General features: G+C 35.5%; 2 protein-coding genes across 2 annotated transcripts; both read left to right on the top strand.

Annotated features, from left to right (window-relative positions):
* Positions 1-5,588: 5,588 nt before the first annotated feature.
* On the top strand, positions 5,589-6,984 carry LOC133669600 (dehydrin DHN1-like). The gene is made up of 2 exons (XM_062089800.1): positions 5,589-6,552; positions 6,803-6,984. Exon 1 carries the CDS (start codon positions 5,875-5,877, stop codon positions 6,469-6,471), a length of 597 nt encoding a protein of 198 aa, XP_061945784.1. The 5' UTR covers positions 5,589-5,874; the 3' UTR covers positions 6,472-6,552; positions 6,803-6,984.
* A 6,552-nt stretch (positions 6,985-13,536) lies between these two features.
* On the top strand, positions 13,537-14,627 carry LOC133668893 (protein SRC1-like). The gene is made up of 2 exons (XM_062088896.1): positions 13,537-14,208; positions 14,460-14,627. The coding sequence occupies exon 1, from the start codon at positions 13,642-13,644 to the stop codon at positions 14,140-14,142; it is 501 nt and encodes a 166-aa protein (XP_061944880.1). The 5' UTR covers positions 13,537-13,641; the 3' UTR covers positions 14,143-14,208; positions 14,460-14,627.

Below are 14,627 nucleotides of genomic sequence, written 5' to 3'. Positions count from 1 at the left end.
CTTTGTTTCTTAGCAATGAAAAATGGTGTGGGAGTCGCCACCTAGTATTTTGGTCACTAGAAACCCTAACTGGTCTCAGAGATCGGGCACGGGGACTGGTTGCGTAAAGGGAAGGTATTAGCACCCCAAATACGCTCTACCTAAGGTAAGCTGCTTTGTTTATTTGTCTGATAAAATTCAAGGTCCCGTTGTGTTTCCTAGTTGTTGGTCCGTCTATGGTTCAAGAAAAGTCCTCCTCAATAAGAAGGTCCTTATCTTATCGGGTAAAACCTAACCGTTCTAATGTTTATGTAAAAAAAAACCATATTTAATATCAGGAATACGTTTTATGCATAAATTCGTAATCCCAAATATTAAAAGAAAACAAAACGATTTTTTTAGAATTTTTGAAATATTGGGCTAGTTCTCATGGCTTAAATAAACCGGTTATTCAAGCCAAAATGCATGCTAATACATATATTGGAGAGACTAGGCCGTATTTTAAAACAAAAATATTTTTTAATTATGTATATTTTTTTTTGATGTTTTGACGCAAATCGGGTACTTTGATAAAAATATGCAGAAAAATCAACAATATTTTAAAGATATTTAGAAAATTTTTGAAAGCAAAAGACATTTTTTATTTTTGAAAATCTTTGTTGTTTTGATGAAAACCGGGTACTTTAATACCGGATTTGTATCTTTACAGTATAAAAATACAAACCGATATTAATCAAAATATAATAATAAAATTACAAAAAAATCACATATTTTTTTGACATAAATTTTGCAGAATTTTCTTAAATTTTTCTATATATATATAAATATATAAATAAATAATACAAAAACAAAATAATATATAATATATAATTAAATGGGCTGGGCTGGTCCGGCCCAACCAACTAGGCTGGACTCAGCCCAAAAGTGTTGGGCTGATATCGGCCCAAAATGGATCGGGTCGATTTCGGCCCAAAAAAGAAAAACTAATGCAGGGCTGGGCCAGGATCCGCCTGGCCCAGCAACCAAAACGGGCGGGGGAAATTATTTCCCCCCTGCATGCAGAACGCTATTTGCTCTGCATGCAGAGAAGGAAAAAATAAAATGTAGGAAATGAAGGAGAAGAAAGGTTACCTGGAGGGGGCGGTGCGTCCTGCTGTGTTTCTGGCGGTGCTGCGGTGGAGGCCGGTGGCGGCTCGATGGCGGCGGCTCCAAGCAGTGGCGCTGCTGTCTCAAGCGGCGGAGAGAAGGATTCTTCCTCTTTCCTTCTCCTCTGCTTCCTTCCCTCTTCTTCTGCTGCTGTTTTTTTCTTTAGTTTTTCCTTTCTCTCCTCGGTTCTTCCCTTTTGTGTTCCCTTCTCTTTTTTTTTCTTTTTCCTTTCCCTTGCTTCTCTCCGTTCTCTCTTTCGGGTCCTCCTCCTCCTCTCTTTTAGTTCTTTTTTTTCGTTTTCTTTTCCTCCTCTGGTGCTGCTGTGCTGGGTGCTCTTTATAGAGCAAACGAGCGTGGCTTTTTACTCTTCTCATGGGGGGCAGCTGGCTGGTCGGCCATTGGGCGGGACTGCCAAGGTTCGGCTCCCCCCGGTTTTCTGGCAGGTGCGCAGCGGGTGGTCGACCAGTGTGTTCGGTCGGTGGGCTCCAGGCGAGAGAGTGGCTGGCGAAAAATTCAAAAAAAACTTATTTTCCTCCTTCCCCGCTGCGTGTTCGGGGGAAGAAGAAAGAGGAACAATGTCGTTCAAAACGACACCATTCTGCTCTTTTTTTTTTTTTTTGAATGCATGAAACGACGTCGTTTTGGAGAAAACGCGCCGTTTCATTTAAATGTGGCGCCAGAACGCGCCAAATTCCAAATCAGCCCTTAATCATCTTTTTTTCCTTCAATTGCATCCCTGCCAATTTCGATCTCCGCCCCTCTTGTTGGCCGCGTTTTTCACTTTGGTCCTTGGCCTCTAATTTATGCAATTGAGCCCTTAATTGATCAATAAACTTCTAATTTCTTCAATTAGGCCCTTGAATCATTTAATTCCAGCCCCTCCATTTACACGCCTCTTCCAATTTGGTCCCCGGTTTCGGATTTCTTCAATTAAGTCCCTAATTGGCCCTTAAACTTCAATATTTATACAATTAAACCCCTGATTTGACCTAATAAATTCCTAAAAAATATATTTTGGCCCCAGAACTTAAATTTCTTCTAATTAAAGCCCAAATTGACTTAAAAATCAATTTTTCTTGCAATCAAATCCCCTATAAATTCATTTAAAAGTCCAATTAAGTCCATAAACATCCAAATTTGGGCTTTTCTCCTCAAATTTCAAATTTTCCTTCTCAACAGGGCTCTTCTCCTTCAAGAATATACTGTCAAAAATCCAATCTTTGTATTCTTAACCTCATTGACCAATTTTCCAACCATTTTCTGAGCGCTTTTATCTCCTGTTGTTTTTCTTAACCTCCTTTGGCTATATATATATATATATATATATATATATATATATATATTTTGTGGAGGACCCAAAAATGGATTACAACACTAAGGACCAAAGGGAAAAATGCGTCAAAATCTAGGGTTTAAATTGAAGTTCTTCATGGGTAAAATTGAAGAAAATTGAAAGTTTGAAGCCAGTTCGGGGTGTAGATAGAAATAAATCACAAATTGTAGGACTAAATCGTAAGATACTATTCATCTTCCTTTCCAGCAAGGCTGGTTGGGTGGCCACCTTCCCAAGACATTTGGCGTCTCGTTTCTTCACCAAATTGGATGAAACGTTCACGTAAACGATCCTGTGATACTTGACTACACGCTAGTGTAAGCCGTTCGGGCTGATCGAGGCTGCTGAGGCGGTGGCACCACCCCAAAGTGGACAACCCGACCAACTATTTTTCATGTGAAACTGACAGTTCATCATTTCTACTTTAAGCCAATGGTTGGGATGCTTTCAGGTCGAACCAAGGGCTGAGATTTTGTACTAAAAGAGATAAAGTGTCCCTCTTCCACTGCCTATAAATAGATTTGATCTTCATGCTCCAAGTGTGGAGAAATTTCACTCCAAATACAACAAAAAAACCAGCCTCCGTAACCCGGTTTCTGCTGCCAGCAGAACCTCTCTGTTTCTCTCTCCACCACAGCCTCTTGCCACAACCACCACCACCACCACCACCACCGGTCTGTACACATCCATACCCACCAACTCAGATCTACATAGGAGGCGGATCAGCCACCGCGACTGTCACCATCGTCAGCCTCTACAAATTTCTTCTCCTTTCTTCCTCTTCTTGCAGCAACCACCGTCTGTCACTGCAACAACACCACCGTTACCGCTCCACTGTCACCACAGCCACCGTTAGCTCAGCTACTAGAGCCTCTCTATTCAAGGTAATTCTCGTCCTTTCATCTCTGTTTTCCCGTTTCATTCCCTTGTATACAGAACGTGCACTGTGCAAGTTTTTGTAATGCAAGGCAAAATAATTACCTGGTTACCGTGCATGAGCACCATGACCAGATAACTAAATTTGGCTAGTTACTGTGCCATGCACAGTAACCAGCCTGAGTTGGATTATGGTCATGAACAGTAACCATTCCGGGTTGAATCATCAGCCCAATCCACGCGGCGGGGCTGAGTCCAACCCAATATAAGGTAGTTTGTGTTTTATTCGGGTCGGTCCCAGCCCAATTTTGTTTCGGGTCCGGCCCATTCAAAAATTTACAATAAAAAATACATTTTCAAAAACATCCATGATTTTCTTGCATATTTTTCTATCCATTTTAATTAATATCGGTTTGTTTTTTATATACTGTAAAAACACATTAATACCTGGTTTTCATCAAAACTTAAAGAAATGTTTTTTTTTTCATGCATACGGCCAAGTCTTTCAAAGAAAAAATCACATCATATTTTCATACAACAAAAATTCAAAAAATATATATCAACATGCATCTTGGCTTTAATAACCAGTTTATTAAAGTCACAAGAACTAGGCCAATATTTTAAAAAAACACCCAAATATATATATATATATATATATATATATATATATATATATATATATATATATATATATATATATATATCCGAGATTACGAATTTATACGCAAAACATACTTCCGATATTAAAAAGGTAGTTTTTTTTTTATTTGACGTTAGCACAATTAGGTTTTTACCCGATAAGATAAGGACCTCCTTGCCAAGGAGGACTTTTCTTAAGCCATAAATAGACCAAAAATTAGAGAACACGACAAGACCTTATTTTTTATCAGACAATAAAACAATGCAGGTTAACTTAGGTAAGGCGTATTTGAGGTGCTAATACCTTCTCTTTACGCAACCAGTCTCCATGCCCGATCTCTCATACCAGTTAGAGTTCCTAGTGACCAAAATACTAGTTGACGACTCCCATTCCATTTTTTCCTCTGATAAAAGACAAGAATTCCTTGTCTTCCTATATTTTTCAAAATAGACACTCTACACTTGATGAGGGTGGTGGGTGATCACCGCCACACCACACATGTGCGACACTATTTTTTATTTATTTATAAAGATTATTTTTATTTATTTTACAAGTAAAAATTTATTTCATTTTAATTTTAATAAAACACTTAGTTTTTAAATTTATATTTTTTAAACTGTAACTAAAAATATTTTTTAAGGATAACATTTCTAAGGTGTCGGCAAGCTACTATTCACCGCCGACGTGTCAGTGTGTGCACGAAATGGATAAAGAAACTGGTAGTTTCAACGGCGGTAAATTAAAGCATTCATTAATTCATGCCCAGAAGATAGAAGGCAAGAGGGATAAAGATACGATAGATGGGCCCTTTTGCCTGGTACATGGGGTCCCACAACAACAGGTAGATATTTCTTCATCATCCTCATCCATATCTGATCATTTGTGCCAGCACTGCTCCTCAATTCAACATCATGGCTACACGGTTGTGTTTATTTTTCAAGTGATTTTTGTTTTGAAATATCTAGAATTAATATTAAAATAATATGAAAATATATAAAAAAATAATTTAAAAAAATAAAAAGATTTTAAATTTTTTTAAATACAAAAATAATAAGGCTATCAAACTTGTAATCATCCATGTTACTTTCATGGCAATGGAATTCTTCCCTTTGCTCGATTTTTTTTAAAAAAAAATCTATGCCACGCCTTTAGTTGTTGGCATAGGGTAATTTAGAAAAAAAATATCTTTATACTTAGTTTAGATATTTTATATACTTGTTTTTTTGTTAAAATATGCTTGGGTATTATAATAGTTTTTGTTTTTGTTCAATAACATGGAAAAATCTATCTGATTATTTAAATAATTTATGTTTTTTATACCTGGCTTATATATAATTATTTTTTAAATTTTATTTTTGAAAAAATTAAAATAACATATTCTTTATTTATTCATAAAAACTGCTTTTATTTATTTTACATGCAAAAATTTATTTCATTTTAATTTTAATAAAACACGTACTCTTTCTTGGACAAGATATCAACGTTGCTTAAATCTCATCAAATCCATATCTTCCGACAGGAGAAAATGACCTGAAATATTTGGCATAATAACGTGGATATATGTTTAATTAAAATGAATTTGCTTCCTTCCCTTGTATGGTGCCCTAAACAGGGACCTAACACCTTTAGCCTTTCAGATTAGATCAAAGGCCTTTCTAAAGGAAATGATACGTTGGAGTTTATTACATTGATCATCAACACTGTCTGTAGTCTGTACACGTACCCTGTAGATGGACATTTTTGTGAATTTTCAATTATATCATTAGTTTTATCTTCTTTTTTCTGTCTGCTTCCATTTCCTTCGCTCCACTTCTGAGCCTATAAATATGGCACTTGTTTCCTTCATCACTTCATATCGAAAACCATTTCAAAGAGAGAGAAAAGAAGAAAGAAATACACAATGGCAGGAATCATGCACAAGATTGAGGAGACTCTGAACATTGGAGGCAAGAAAGATGAGCGCAAGGGTGAGACACAAGGTGGGTACAACCAACAGCATCACAGGGGCGGCGCACAAGGTCAGCACAAGGAAGGGTTTGTTGACCAGATGAAGGGCAAGATCCCGGGGGTTGGCGGTGGCGGTGTCGGTGGCATGACGCAGGGTGGGTACAACCAACAAGAGCACAGGGGCGGCGCACAAGGTCAGCACAAGGAAGGGTTTATTGGCCAGATGAAGGACAAGATCCCGGGGGTGGGCGGTGGCGGTGTCGGTGGCGGTGGCATGACGCAGGGTGGGTACAACCAACAAGAGCACAGGGGCGGCGCGCAAGGTCAGCGCAAGGAAGGGTTTGTTGACAAGATCAAGGGCAAGATCCCGGGGGTGGGCGGTGGCGGTGCTAGTGGTGTCGGTGGCATGACGCAAGGTGGGTACAATCAACAAGAGCACAGGGGCGGCGCGCAAGTTAAGCGCAAGGAAGGGTTTGTTGACAAGATCAAGAGCAAGATCCCGGGTGTTGGCGGTGCTAGTGGTGTACGTGGTGTAGGAGGAGAGAAATAGAAGAAGGACAAGGAGAAGAATGATGATGGCCATAGCAGCAGTGACAGCGACTAAAAATCTTGAATTGCTTCCATGCATTAGGTATGTACACATATATTTGTTCCCTACTGGCGTGGTTTTTTTGTCTTATTTTTTTCGTTAATTCTTTTCCCATTATTTTTTCTTCCTCTTTGTTGCCTCTGGATCATAAACTAATTATATGTACGTAGGTCTTGTTGCATGCTCTGCTTTTCCATTATGTCAAAGTCAAAGCTCAAAAATGGTGAATCGTTTGTTACACGTTCTGTTCTTCCATGATTTTCATTTCTAACGTATCCTTCTGTCTTTGCAGGTGTGGCGGAGGTCGAGGTCCTGTCTACCAGTGTTGCAGATTATCACTAGCTAGGAAAACGAAAAGAAAAAAGAATCTGTCCTGTTCAATATTTTGTATCTTGCTTTTAAGTGGTGTTGCTAGGCCAGGGAACACTGTAAACCGAAAATGATATTATATAATACGATAATAATTATTATTAACATTTATGTTTTATGTGGGTGATTTTAATTTGTTCCTGAAAGAAATTGTTAAACATATGTGAAATATACCTGCCATGGTACAGAAGCTCTCACCATTTACGAGCTCTACAAGTACATGCAAGATATGTTCTTCCTCCTTAAAATTGTTCTGGCAGCGACAATGGAATGAAACAAATGGAAGGGCTGTAAGAAATCTATGGATTATTATATTAAAGAAAATTCTCGAGATTTTATTTACTAGAGGTGAAGCGCCCACAAAGAAATCTGCTCAGCGGTAACTCCATGCTTGTGCTCTATGTCGAATCAATTTATTAACGCATGTTATGTTAATTTCTACAAATTAAAAAATCTGGATTTAGATTTGACCAAAGGATAATTAACAAGCTATTTGTGGACCGGACCTTTTAGTTTTGGGCTGCTGCATAAACTTCGATTTGACTATTGAAAGGTTAAAAGCTTACAGGTTCCTTATATTAGCTGGCCGAAGATTATTTTTTAAAATATTTTATATATAAAAAAAAAAATATTAAATATAATATAAAAAATAATTTCATATATTTATATTATATAAAAACCCCTCCCCTTGGCTTGGAGTTCTTCCCCTTGGCTTATTAATAAGATTTTAGATGTAATCCTATCCGACTTAACACTAGAGGTTCCCCTTGGCTTATTAATAAGATTTTAGATGTAATCCTATCCGACTTAACACTAGAGGTTTTCGGATATTATATCCTTAATTTTTTTATATATAAAAAATAACATACAGGAAAACTGAACAACATTGAATAGAGCTTTATTCCTTTTAAGGTTCTTTTTTATCAGTGAATTGAATAAAGCTTTGTTCCTGAGAATATCATTTTCAATCATGGGGTTTCCTAAGTGTATTAAGTTTAGTGTTATTATCCGAAGACTGATGAATCCCTCCAGCATACCATAGTCAGAGAACAACATTAATTTTACTCTAAAGGTGATTAAAAAAATAAATTATTTATTTTTAATATATTAAAAATTATATAAAAAAGTTAAAAATTAATTTGTTAAAAAAATTAAATTTTTAAAAAAATACTTTTACTGCAAAAACAAAAGGTGTCATTTACATGGATAACCTAGGTTATGTAAAAAAAATAATTTTACTGCAAAATAATTTTACAATATTTGCACACAGGTATGTAAAAAAAAAAAAAACCTAACATGGTTTTAAATGCCAAATAAATATATTGTTAAGATTTTGTATTAAATGCTAACACTATTTTCTTTGTTGATTATCATGTTTCTGCTAGATTAAACAAGGGCAGTAATCTTGTTTTTATCAAGTATCGATTATAGCATACATTGACAACATGAAGCATTACAAGGCGTCATGAAAGCACCAAAGGACTATAAATACAAGCTGCAGTGTGTAGGAGAACAACATCAATAATAAAATATTATAAGCACTCATTTTAATTTCAGTAAGGTTGGAAAATATAAATAATCAATTTAGAGGATCATCACTGTTAATTATTAGTATTGCAATTTGTCTCACAGCTTGCTTGGGCAGAACTGGAAAGCCCAGTTGAGGTTTGCAAGTTAATTTTATACCCTTTTTTTGTGTGTTCTTATCTTTATTTTTTTATAATTTATTTTTTAAGTTTTGTTCTTTACACTCTTTTTTGAAAAAAATATTATACAAAGATTAAAAAAATGACGTTTTACTGTAGCAATTAAAACATTATTTTATTTTTCTGCTACGTTAAGAATTAGTTTGGAATCTTACAAGTTTTTATTAACACATATTATCTTTACTATATTTTATTATATTTAAACATTAACTTTTTGATTCACGGTTATATTTTTTACTTGATGTTAGAAAAAGCGTTAATAATACCGACACATTAATTTTTTTGTGTTAGAAAAAAAAATTATTCAATCCACAACAAGGAGAGTTGAATAGACGTGATAACTTTTTTTTTTTTTGCATTTATTCGCATAGATGGTTCTCAATGTATTTAATTAAATGCATGCATAGACTTTTTTTTATTTTTAATTAGAATTAAAAAAAATACATTTTAAAAAGATTATCCAACCCGCGGCGAAGGATATGAGAAATAATAATTGTACCATGTTTTTTAATATCCATGATAAAATGTATGGAAAATAATTAATAAAAATCTACATGGTGATTTTATTTATCTTGAAGAATTGTCATCCTAGTTGGTTTTTAGGATCACATGAATTAAAGCTATAATCATATAGTTGATGCTGAAATTTCACATATATATATATATATATATATATATATATATATATATATATATAATGCCTTATAAGGTTCAAATACAAGGGAGGTTTTTTTATTTATTTATTTAAAGCATAGCTACTGCTTCGATGGTAAAATTACAAAAAGAGACATGAATTTATTTGAGTGAAATATAACATTTACTTAATATTACCTTGAAGATCAGAATAGCCAAAGCTTAATTTATATTTAGTATTGCCAAAATTTGATCAAATTAAGCTAGAAATAAAATGTCTAAACAAGTACTAAAAGAAGTTACAAACATCATCTTTTTTGTTTTATTATTATTATTATTATTTTGAAAAAGGTTAAGTTGTATAAAATTCATAAAATAAAATAACGCACAAGGCTAAGGCTAGTACATCAAACATAGAAAAGAAAGCATGCAAAACGTGTTGAAATAGATGATGTTGGTGACTAGGAAATGATTCTCTCTCTTTTTTATTTTTTTCAAGCCTGTTCGTAAATAAATGTGTCTCGTATTTATAAATTAATGTTTTGTCATATACGAGAATAAATTGAAAAGGGAGTTAAAAATGAAAAGAAAACCTAACAAATGTAATTTCAACACTACAAATTCCTCAACATGAAATAAATAAATAAATATGCAGTCTCCATATATAGAGCAATAACTTCATAACTTTCAAAGGATAGGCATGCTCTTTTTGTGTGATTCTCATCCCCCTGCCTTTAGCTTTTTTAAACATGGACTTAGACAATAAAATTTTATTGGAGGTTTAATTGATTTTATATAGGGATTGATTACAAGAAAAATTAATTTTTAAATCAATTTAGGTTTTAATTGAAAGAAATTAAGATTCTGGGGTCAAAGTATAATTTCTAGAGTTGATTTGGTCAAATCAGAAGCTTAATTGAATAAATATTGAAGTTTGACAGCCAATTAGGGACTTAATTGAAGATATCCAAAATCAAGGACCAAATTGAAAAATGCGTGTAAATAACGGGACTGAAATTGACCAAATCAGGGGTCAAATTAAAGAAATTGAAAGTTTATTTATCAATTAAAGGTCAAATTGCATAAATCCAGAACCAAGGACCAAAGGAAAAAATGCGTCGAAATCTGGGGTTTAAATTGAAGTTCTTCATGGGTAAAATTGAACAAAATTGAAAGTTTGAAGCCAATCAGGGTTGTAGATAGAAATAAATCTTAAATTGTAGGACTAAATCGTAAGATACTATTCATCTTCTTCTCCAGCAAGGCTGGTTGGGTGGCCACCTTCCCAAAACATTTGGCGTCTCGTTTCTTCACCAAATTGGATGAAACATACACGTAAACGATCCTGTGATACCTGACTACACGCTAGTGTAAGCCATTCGGGTTGATCGAGGCTGCAGAGGTGGTGGAACCATCCCAAAGTGGCCAACCCGACCAGCCATTTTTCCTGCGAAACTGAGAGTTCATCATTGCTACTTTGAGCCAATGGTTGGGATGCTTTCAGGTCGAACCAAGGGTTGAGATTTTGTACCAGAAGAGATAAAGTGTCCCTCTTCCACCATCTATAAATAGATTTGATCTTCATGCTTTAGGTGTGGAGAAATTTCGGTCCAAAGACAGCCAAAAAACCAGCCTCCCTAACCTGATTTCTGCTACCAGCAGAACCTCTCAGTTTCTCTCTCCACCGCGGCCTCCTGCCACAACCACCACCACCACCGGTTAGTACACCTCCATATCTACCAACCCAGATCTACATAGGAGGCGGATCAGCCACCGCGACTATAACCATCGTCAGCCTTTGCAGATTTCTTCTCATTTCTTTCTCTTCTTGCAGCAACCACCGTTTGCCACTGCAGCAAAACCATCGTCACCACCAGCCACCTTCAACTCAGCTACTAGAGCGCCTCCATTCAAGGTAATTCTTGTCTTTTCATATCTGTTTTCCTATTTCATTCCCTTGCATGCAAAACGTGCACTGTGCACGTTTCTGCAATGCAAGGCAAAATAATTACCCGGTTATTGCGCATGAGCACCGTAACCGGATAACAAAATTTGGCTGGCACAGTAACCAGCCCGAGTTGGACCATGGTTATGCACAGTAACCAGTCCGGGTTGGATCATCAGCCCAGTCCACGCGGCGGGGCTAAGTCCAACCCAATATAAGGTCGTTTGTGTTTTATTTGAGTCAGTCCCAGCCCAATCTTGTTTCAGGTCCGGTCCATTCAAAAATTTACAAAAACAAATACATTTTCAAAAACATCTATGATTTTCTTGCATATTTTTCTATCCATTTTAATTAATATCGGCTTGTTTTTTATATACCATAAAAACACAAATGTGGTATTAAAATACCCGGTTTTCTTCAAAACTTTAAAAAAAAAATGTTTTTTTTCATGCATAAGACCAAATCTCTCAAATAAAAAATCATATCATATTTTCATACAAAAAAAATTCAAAAACTATATATTAGCATGCATCTTGACTTTAATAACCAATTTATTAAAGTCACAAGAACAAGGCCAATATTTCAAAAAAACACCCAAAAAAATATTTTGTTTTCTTTTAATAATCAGGATTACAAATTTATACGTAAAATGTACTGTAGTTTTTTTATTTGACGTTAGCACAATAAGGTTTTTACCCGTTAAGATAAAGACATCTTTACCGAGGAGGACTTTTCTTAAGCCATAGAGAAACCAAAAATTATAGAACACGACAAGACCTTAGTTTTTATCAAACAATAAAATAATGCAGCTTATCTTAGATGAGGCATATTTGAGGTGCTAATATCTTCCCTTTATTCAACCAATTTCTGTACCCGATCTCTAAGACCAGTTAGAGTTCTTAGTGATCAAAATACAAGGTGGCGACTCCCATTTCATTTTCTCTTTTGATAAAAGACAAGAATTCCTTATCTTTTCATATTTACCAAGATAGACACTCCACACCTGATAAGGGTGGTGGGCGATCGTCGCGACGCCGCACACGTGCAATAATATTTTTTATTTATTTATAAAGACTGCTTTTATTTATTTTAGATGCAAAAATTTATTTCATTTTAATTTTAATACAACACTTACTTTTTAAATTTATATTTTTTAAACCGTAACTAAAAATATTTTTTAAACCGTAACTAAAAACATTTCTAAGGTGTCGGCAAGCTACTATTCACCGCCGACGTGTCAGTGTGTGCACGAAAGGGATAAAGAAACTGGTATTTTCAACGGCGGTAAATTAAAGCATTCATTAATTCATGCCCAGAAGATAGAAGGAAAGCCGGATAAAGATACAATAGAGATGGGCCCCTTTTGCCTGGTCCCACAACATTGTAGATATTTCTTCATCATCCATATCTGATCATTTTTGTCAGCACTGCTCCTCAATTCAACATCATGGTTCCACGGTTGCTTTTTTTTCAAGTGAATTTTGTTTCGAAATATCTGGAATTAATATTTTTTAAAATATTAAAATAATATGAAAATATGAAAAAAAATTATTTTAAAAAAATAAAAAGATTTTAAATTATTTTAAATACAAAAATAATGAGGCTATCAAACTTGTGATCATCCATGTTACTTTCATGGCAGTGGAGTTCTTCCCTTTGCTCAATTTAAAAAAAAAATTAAAATCCATGGCACGTTTTTAGTTGTTGGCAGAGGGTAATTTAGAATAAAAATATCTTTATACTAGTTTGGATATTTTACATGCTTGCTTTCTTGTTAAAATATGCTTGGATATTATAATAGTTTTTGTTTTTTTCAATAATATGGAAAATCTGTCTGATTATTTAATTAATTTATGTTTTTTATACCTGGCTTATATATAATTATTTTTTAAATTTTAGTTTTGTAAATATTAAAATAATATATTTTTTATTTATTCATAAAGACTGCTTTTATTTATTTTACATGCAAAAATTTATTTCATTTTAAATTTAATAAAACACGTACTCTTTCTTGGACAAGATATCAACGTTGCTTAAATCTCATCAAATCCATATCTTCCGACAGGAGAAAATGACCATGGCGGAGACCACAAGTGCCTCCTGCGACATTTCTTCTTTAAAATATTTGGCATAATAACGTGGATATATGTTTAATTAAAATGAATTTGCTTCCTTCCCTTGTATGGTGCCCTAAACAGGGACCTAACACCTTTAGCCTTTCAGATTAGATCAAAGGCCTTTCTAAAGGAAATGATACGTTGGAGTTTCTTACATTTATCATCAACACTGTCTGTTGTCTGAACACGTAGATGGACATTTTTGTGAATTTCCAATTATACCATTAGTTTTATCTTCCTTTTCTGGCTGCTTGCATTTCCTTCGCTCCACTTCTGAGCCTATAAATATGGCACTTGTTTCCTTCATCACTTCATATCGAAAACCATTTCAAAGAGAGAGAAAAGAAGAAAGAAATACACAATGGCAGGAATCATGCACAAGATTGATGACACTGTGAACAATGGAGGCAAGAAAGATGAGCGCAAGGGTGAGACACAAGGGGGGTATAACCAACAGGATCACAGGGGCGGCGCACAAGGTCAGCACAAGGAAGGGTTTGTTGACCAGATGAAGGACAAGATCCCGGGTGGAGGCGGTGGCGTGCACAAGGGGGAGACACAAGGTGGGTACAATCAACAAGGTGGGGGCAACCAACAGGATCACAAGGGCTGCGGCGCGCAAGGTGAGCGCAAGGAAGGGTTTGTTGACAAGATCAAGGACAAGATCCCGGGGGGAGGCGGTGGCGTGCACAAGGGGGAGACACAAGGTGGGTACAATCAACAAGGTGGGGGCAACCAACAGGATCACAAGGGCTGCGGCGCGCAAGGTGAGCGCAAGGAAGGGTTTGTTGACAAGATCAAGGACAAGATCCCGGGGGGTGGCGGTGGTAGTGGTGTCCGTGGTGAAGGAGGAGAGAAATAGAAGAATGATGATGGCCATAGCAGCAGTGACAGCGACTAAAAATCTTGCACTGCTTCCATGGATTAGGTATATACACATATATTTGTTCCCTACTAGCATGGTTTTTTGTCTTGTTTTTTCGTTAATTCTTTTCCCATTATTTTTTCTGTCTTTGTTGCCTCTAGATCATAAACTAATTATATGTACGTAGGCCTTGTTGCATGCTCTGCTTCTTACATTATGTCAAAGTCAAAGCTCAAAAATGGCGAATCGTTTGTTACATGCACGTTCTATTCTTCCATGATTTTGATTTCTAACGTATCCTTCTGTCTTTGCAGGTGTGGAGGAGGTCGAGGTCCTTTCCACCAGTGTTGCAGATTATCACTAGTAAAAAAAAAACCTGTACTGTTCAATATTTTGTATCTTGCTTATAAGTGGTGTTGCTAGGCCGGGGAAGACTGTAAACCGAAAATGATATTATATAATAAGATAATAATTAGTATTAA

This window comes from Populus nigra, chromosome 12, assembly GCF_951802175.1.
Source record: "Populus nigra chromosome 12, ddPopNigr1.1, whole genome shotgun sequence".
Taxonomy (NCBI): Eukaryota; Viridiplantae; Streptophyta; class Magnoliopsida; order Malpighiales; family Salicaceae; genus Populus; species Populus nigra.
Note: the sequence above shows the minus strand (reverse complement) of the source record. Positions and strands in the feature narration are given on the sequence as shown.

Excerpts from the sequence above, each read along its gene's own strand:
- LOC133669600 (XM_062089800.1), top strand. The coding sequence starts at position 5,875 with ATGGCAGGAATCATGCACAAGATTGAGGAGACTCTGAACATTGGAGGC.
- LOC133668893 (XM_062088896.1), top strand. The coding sequence starts at position 13,642 with ATGGCAGGAATCATGCACAAGATTGATGACACTGTGAACAATGGAGGC.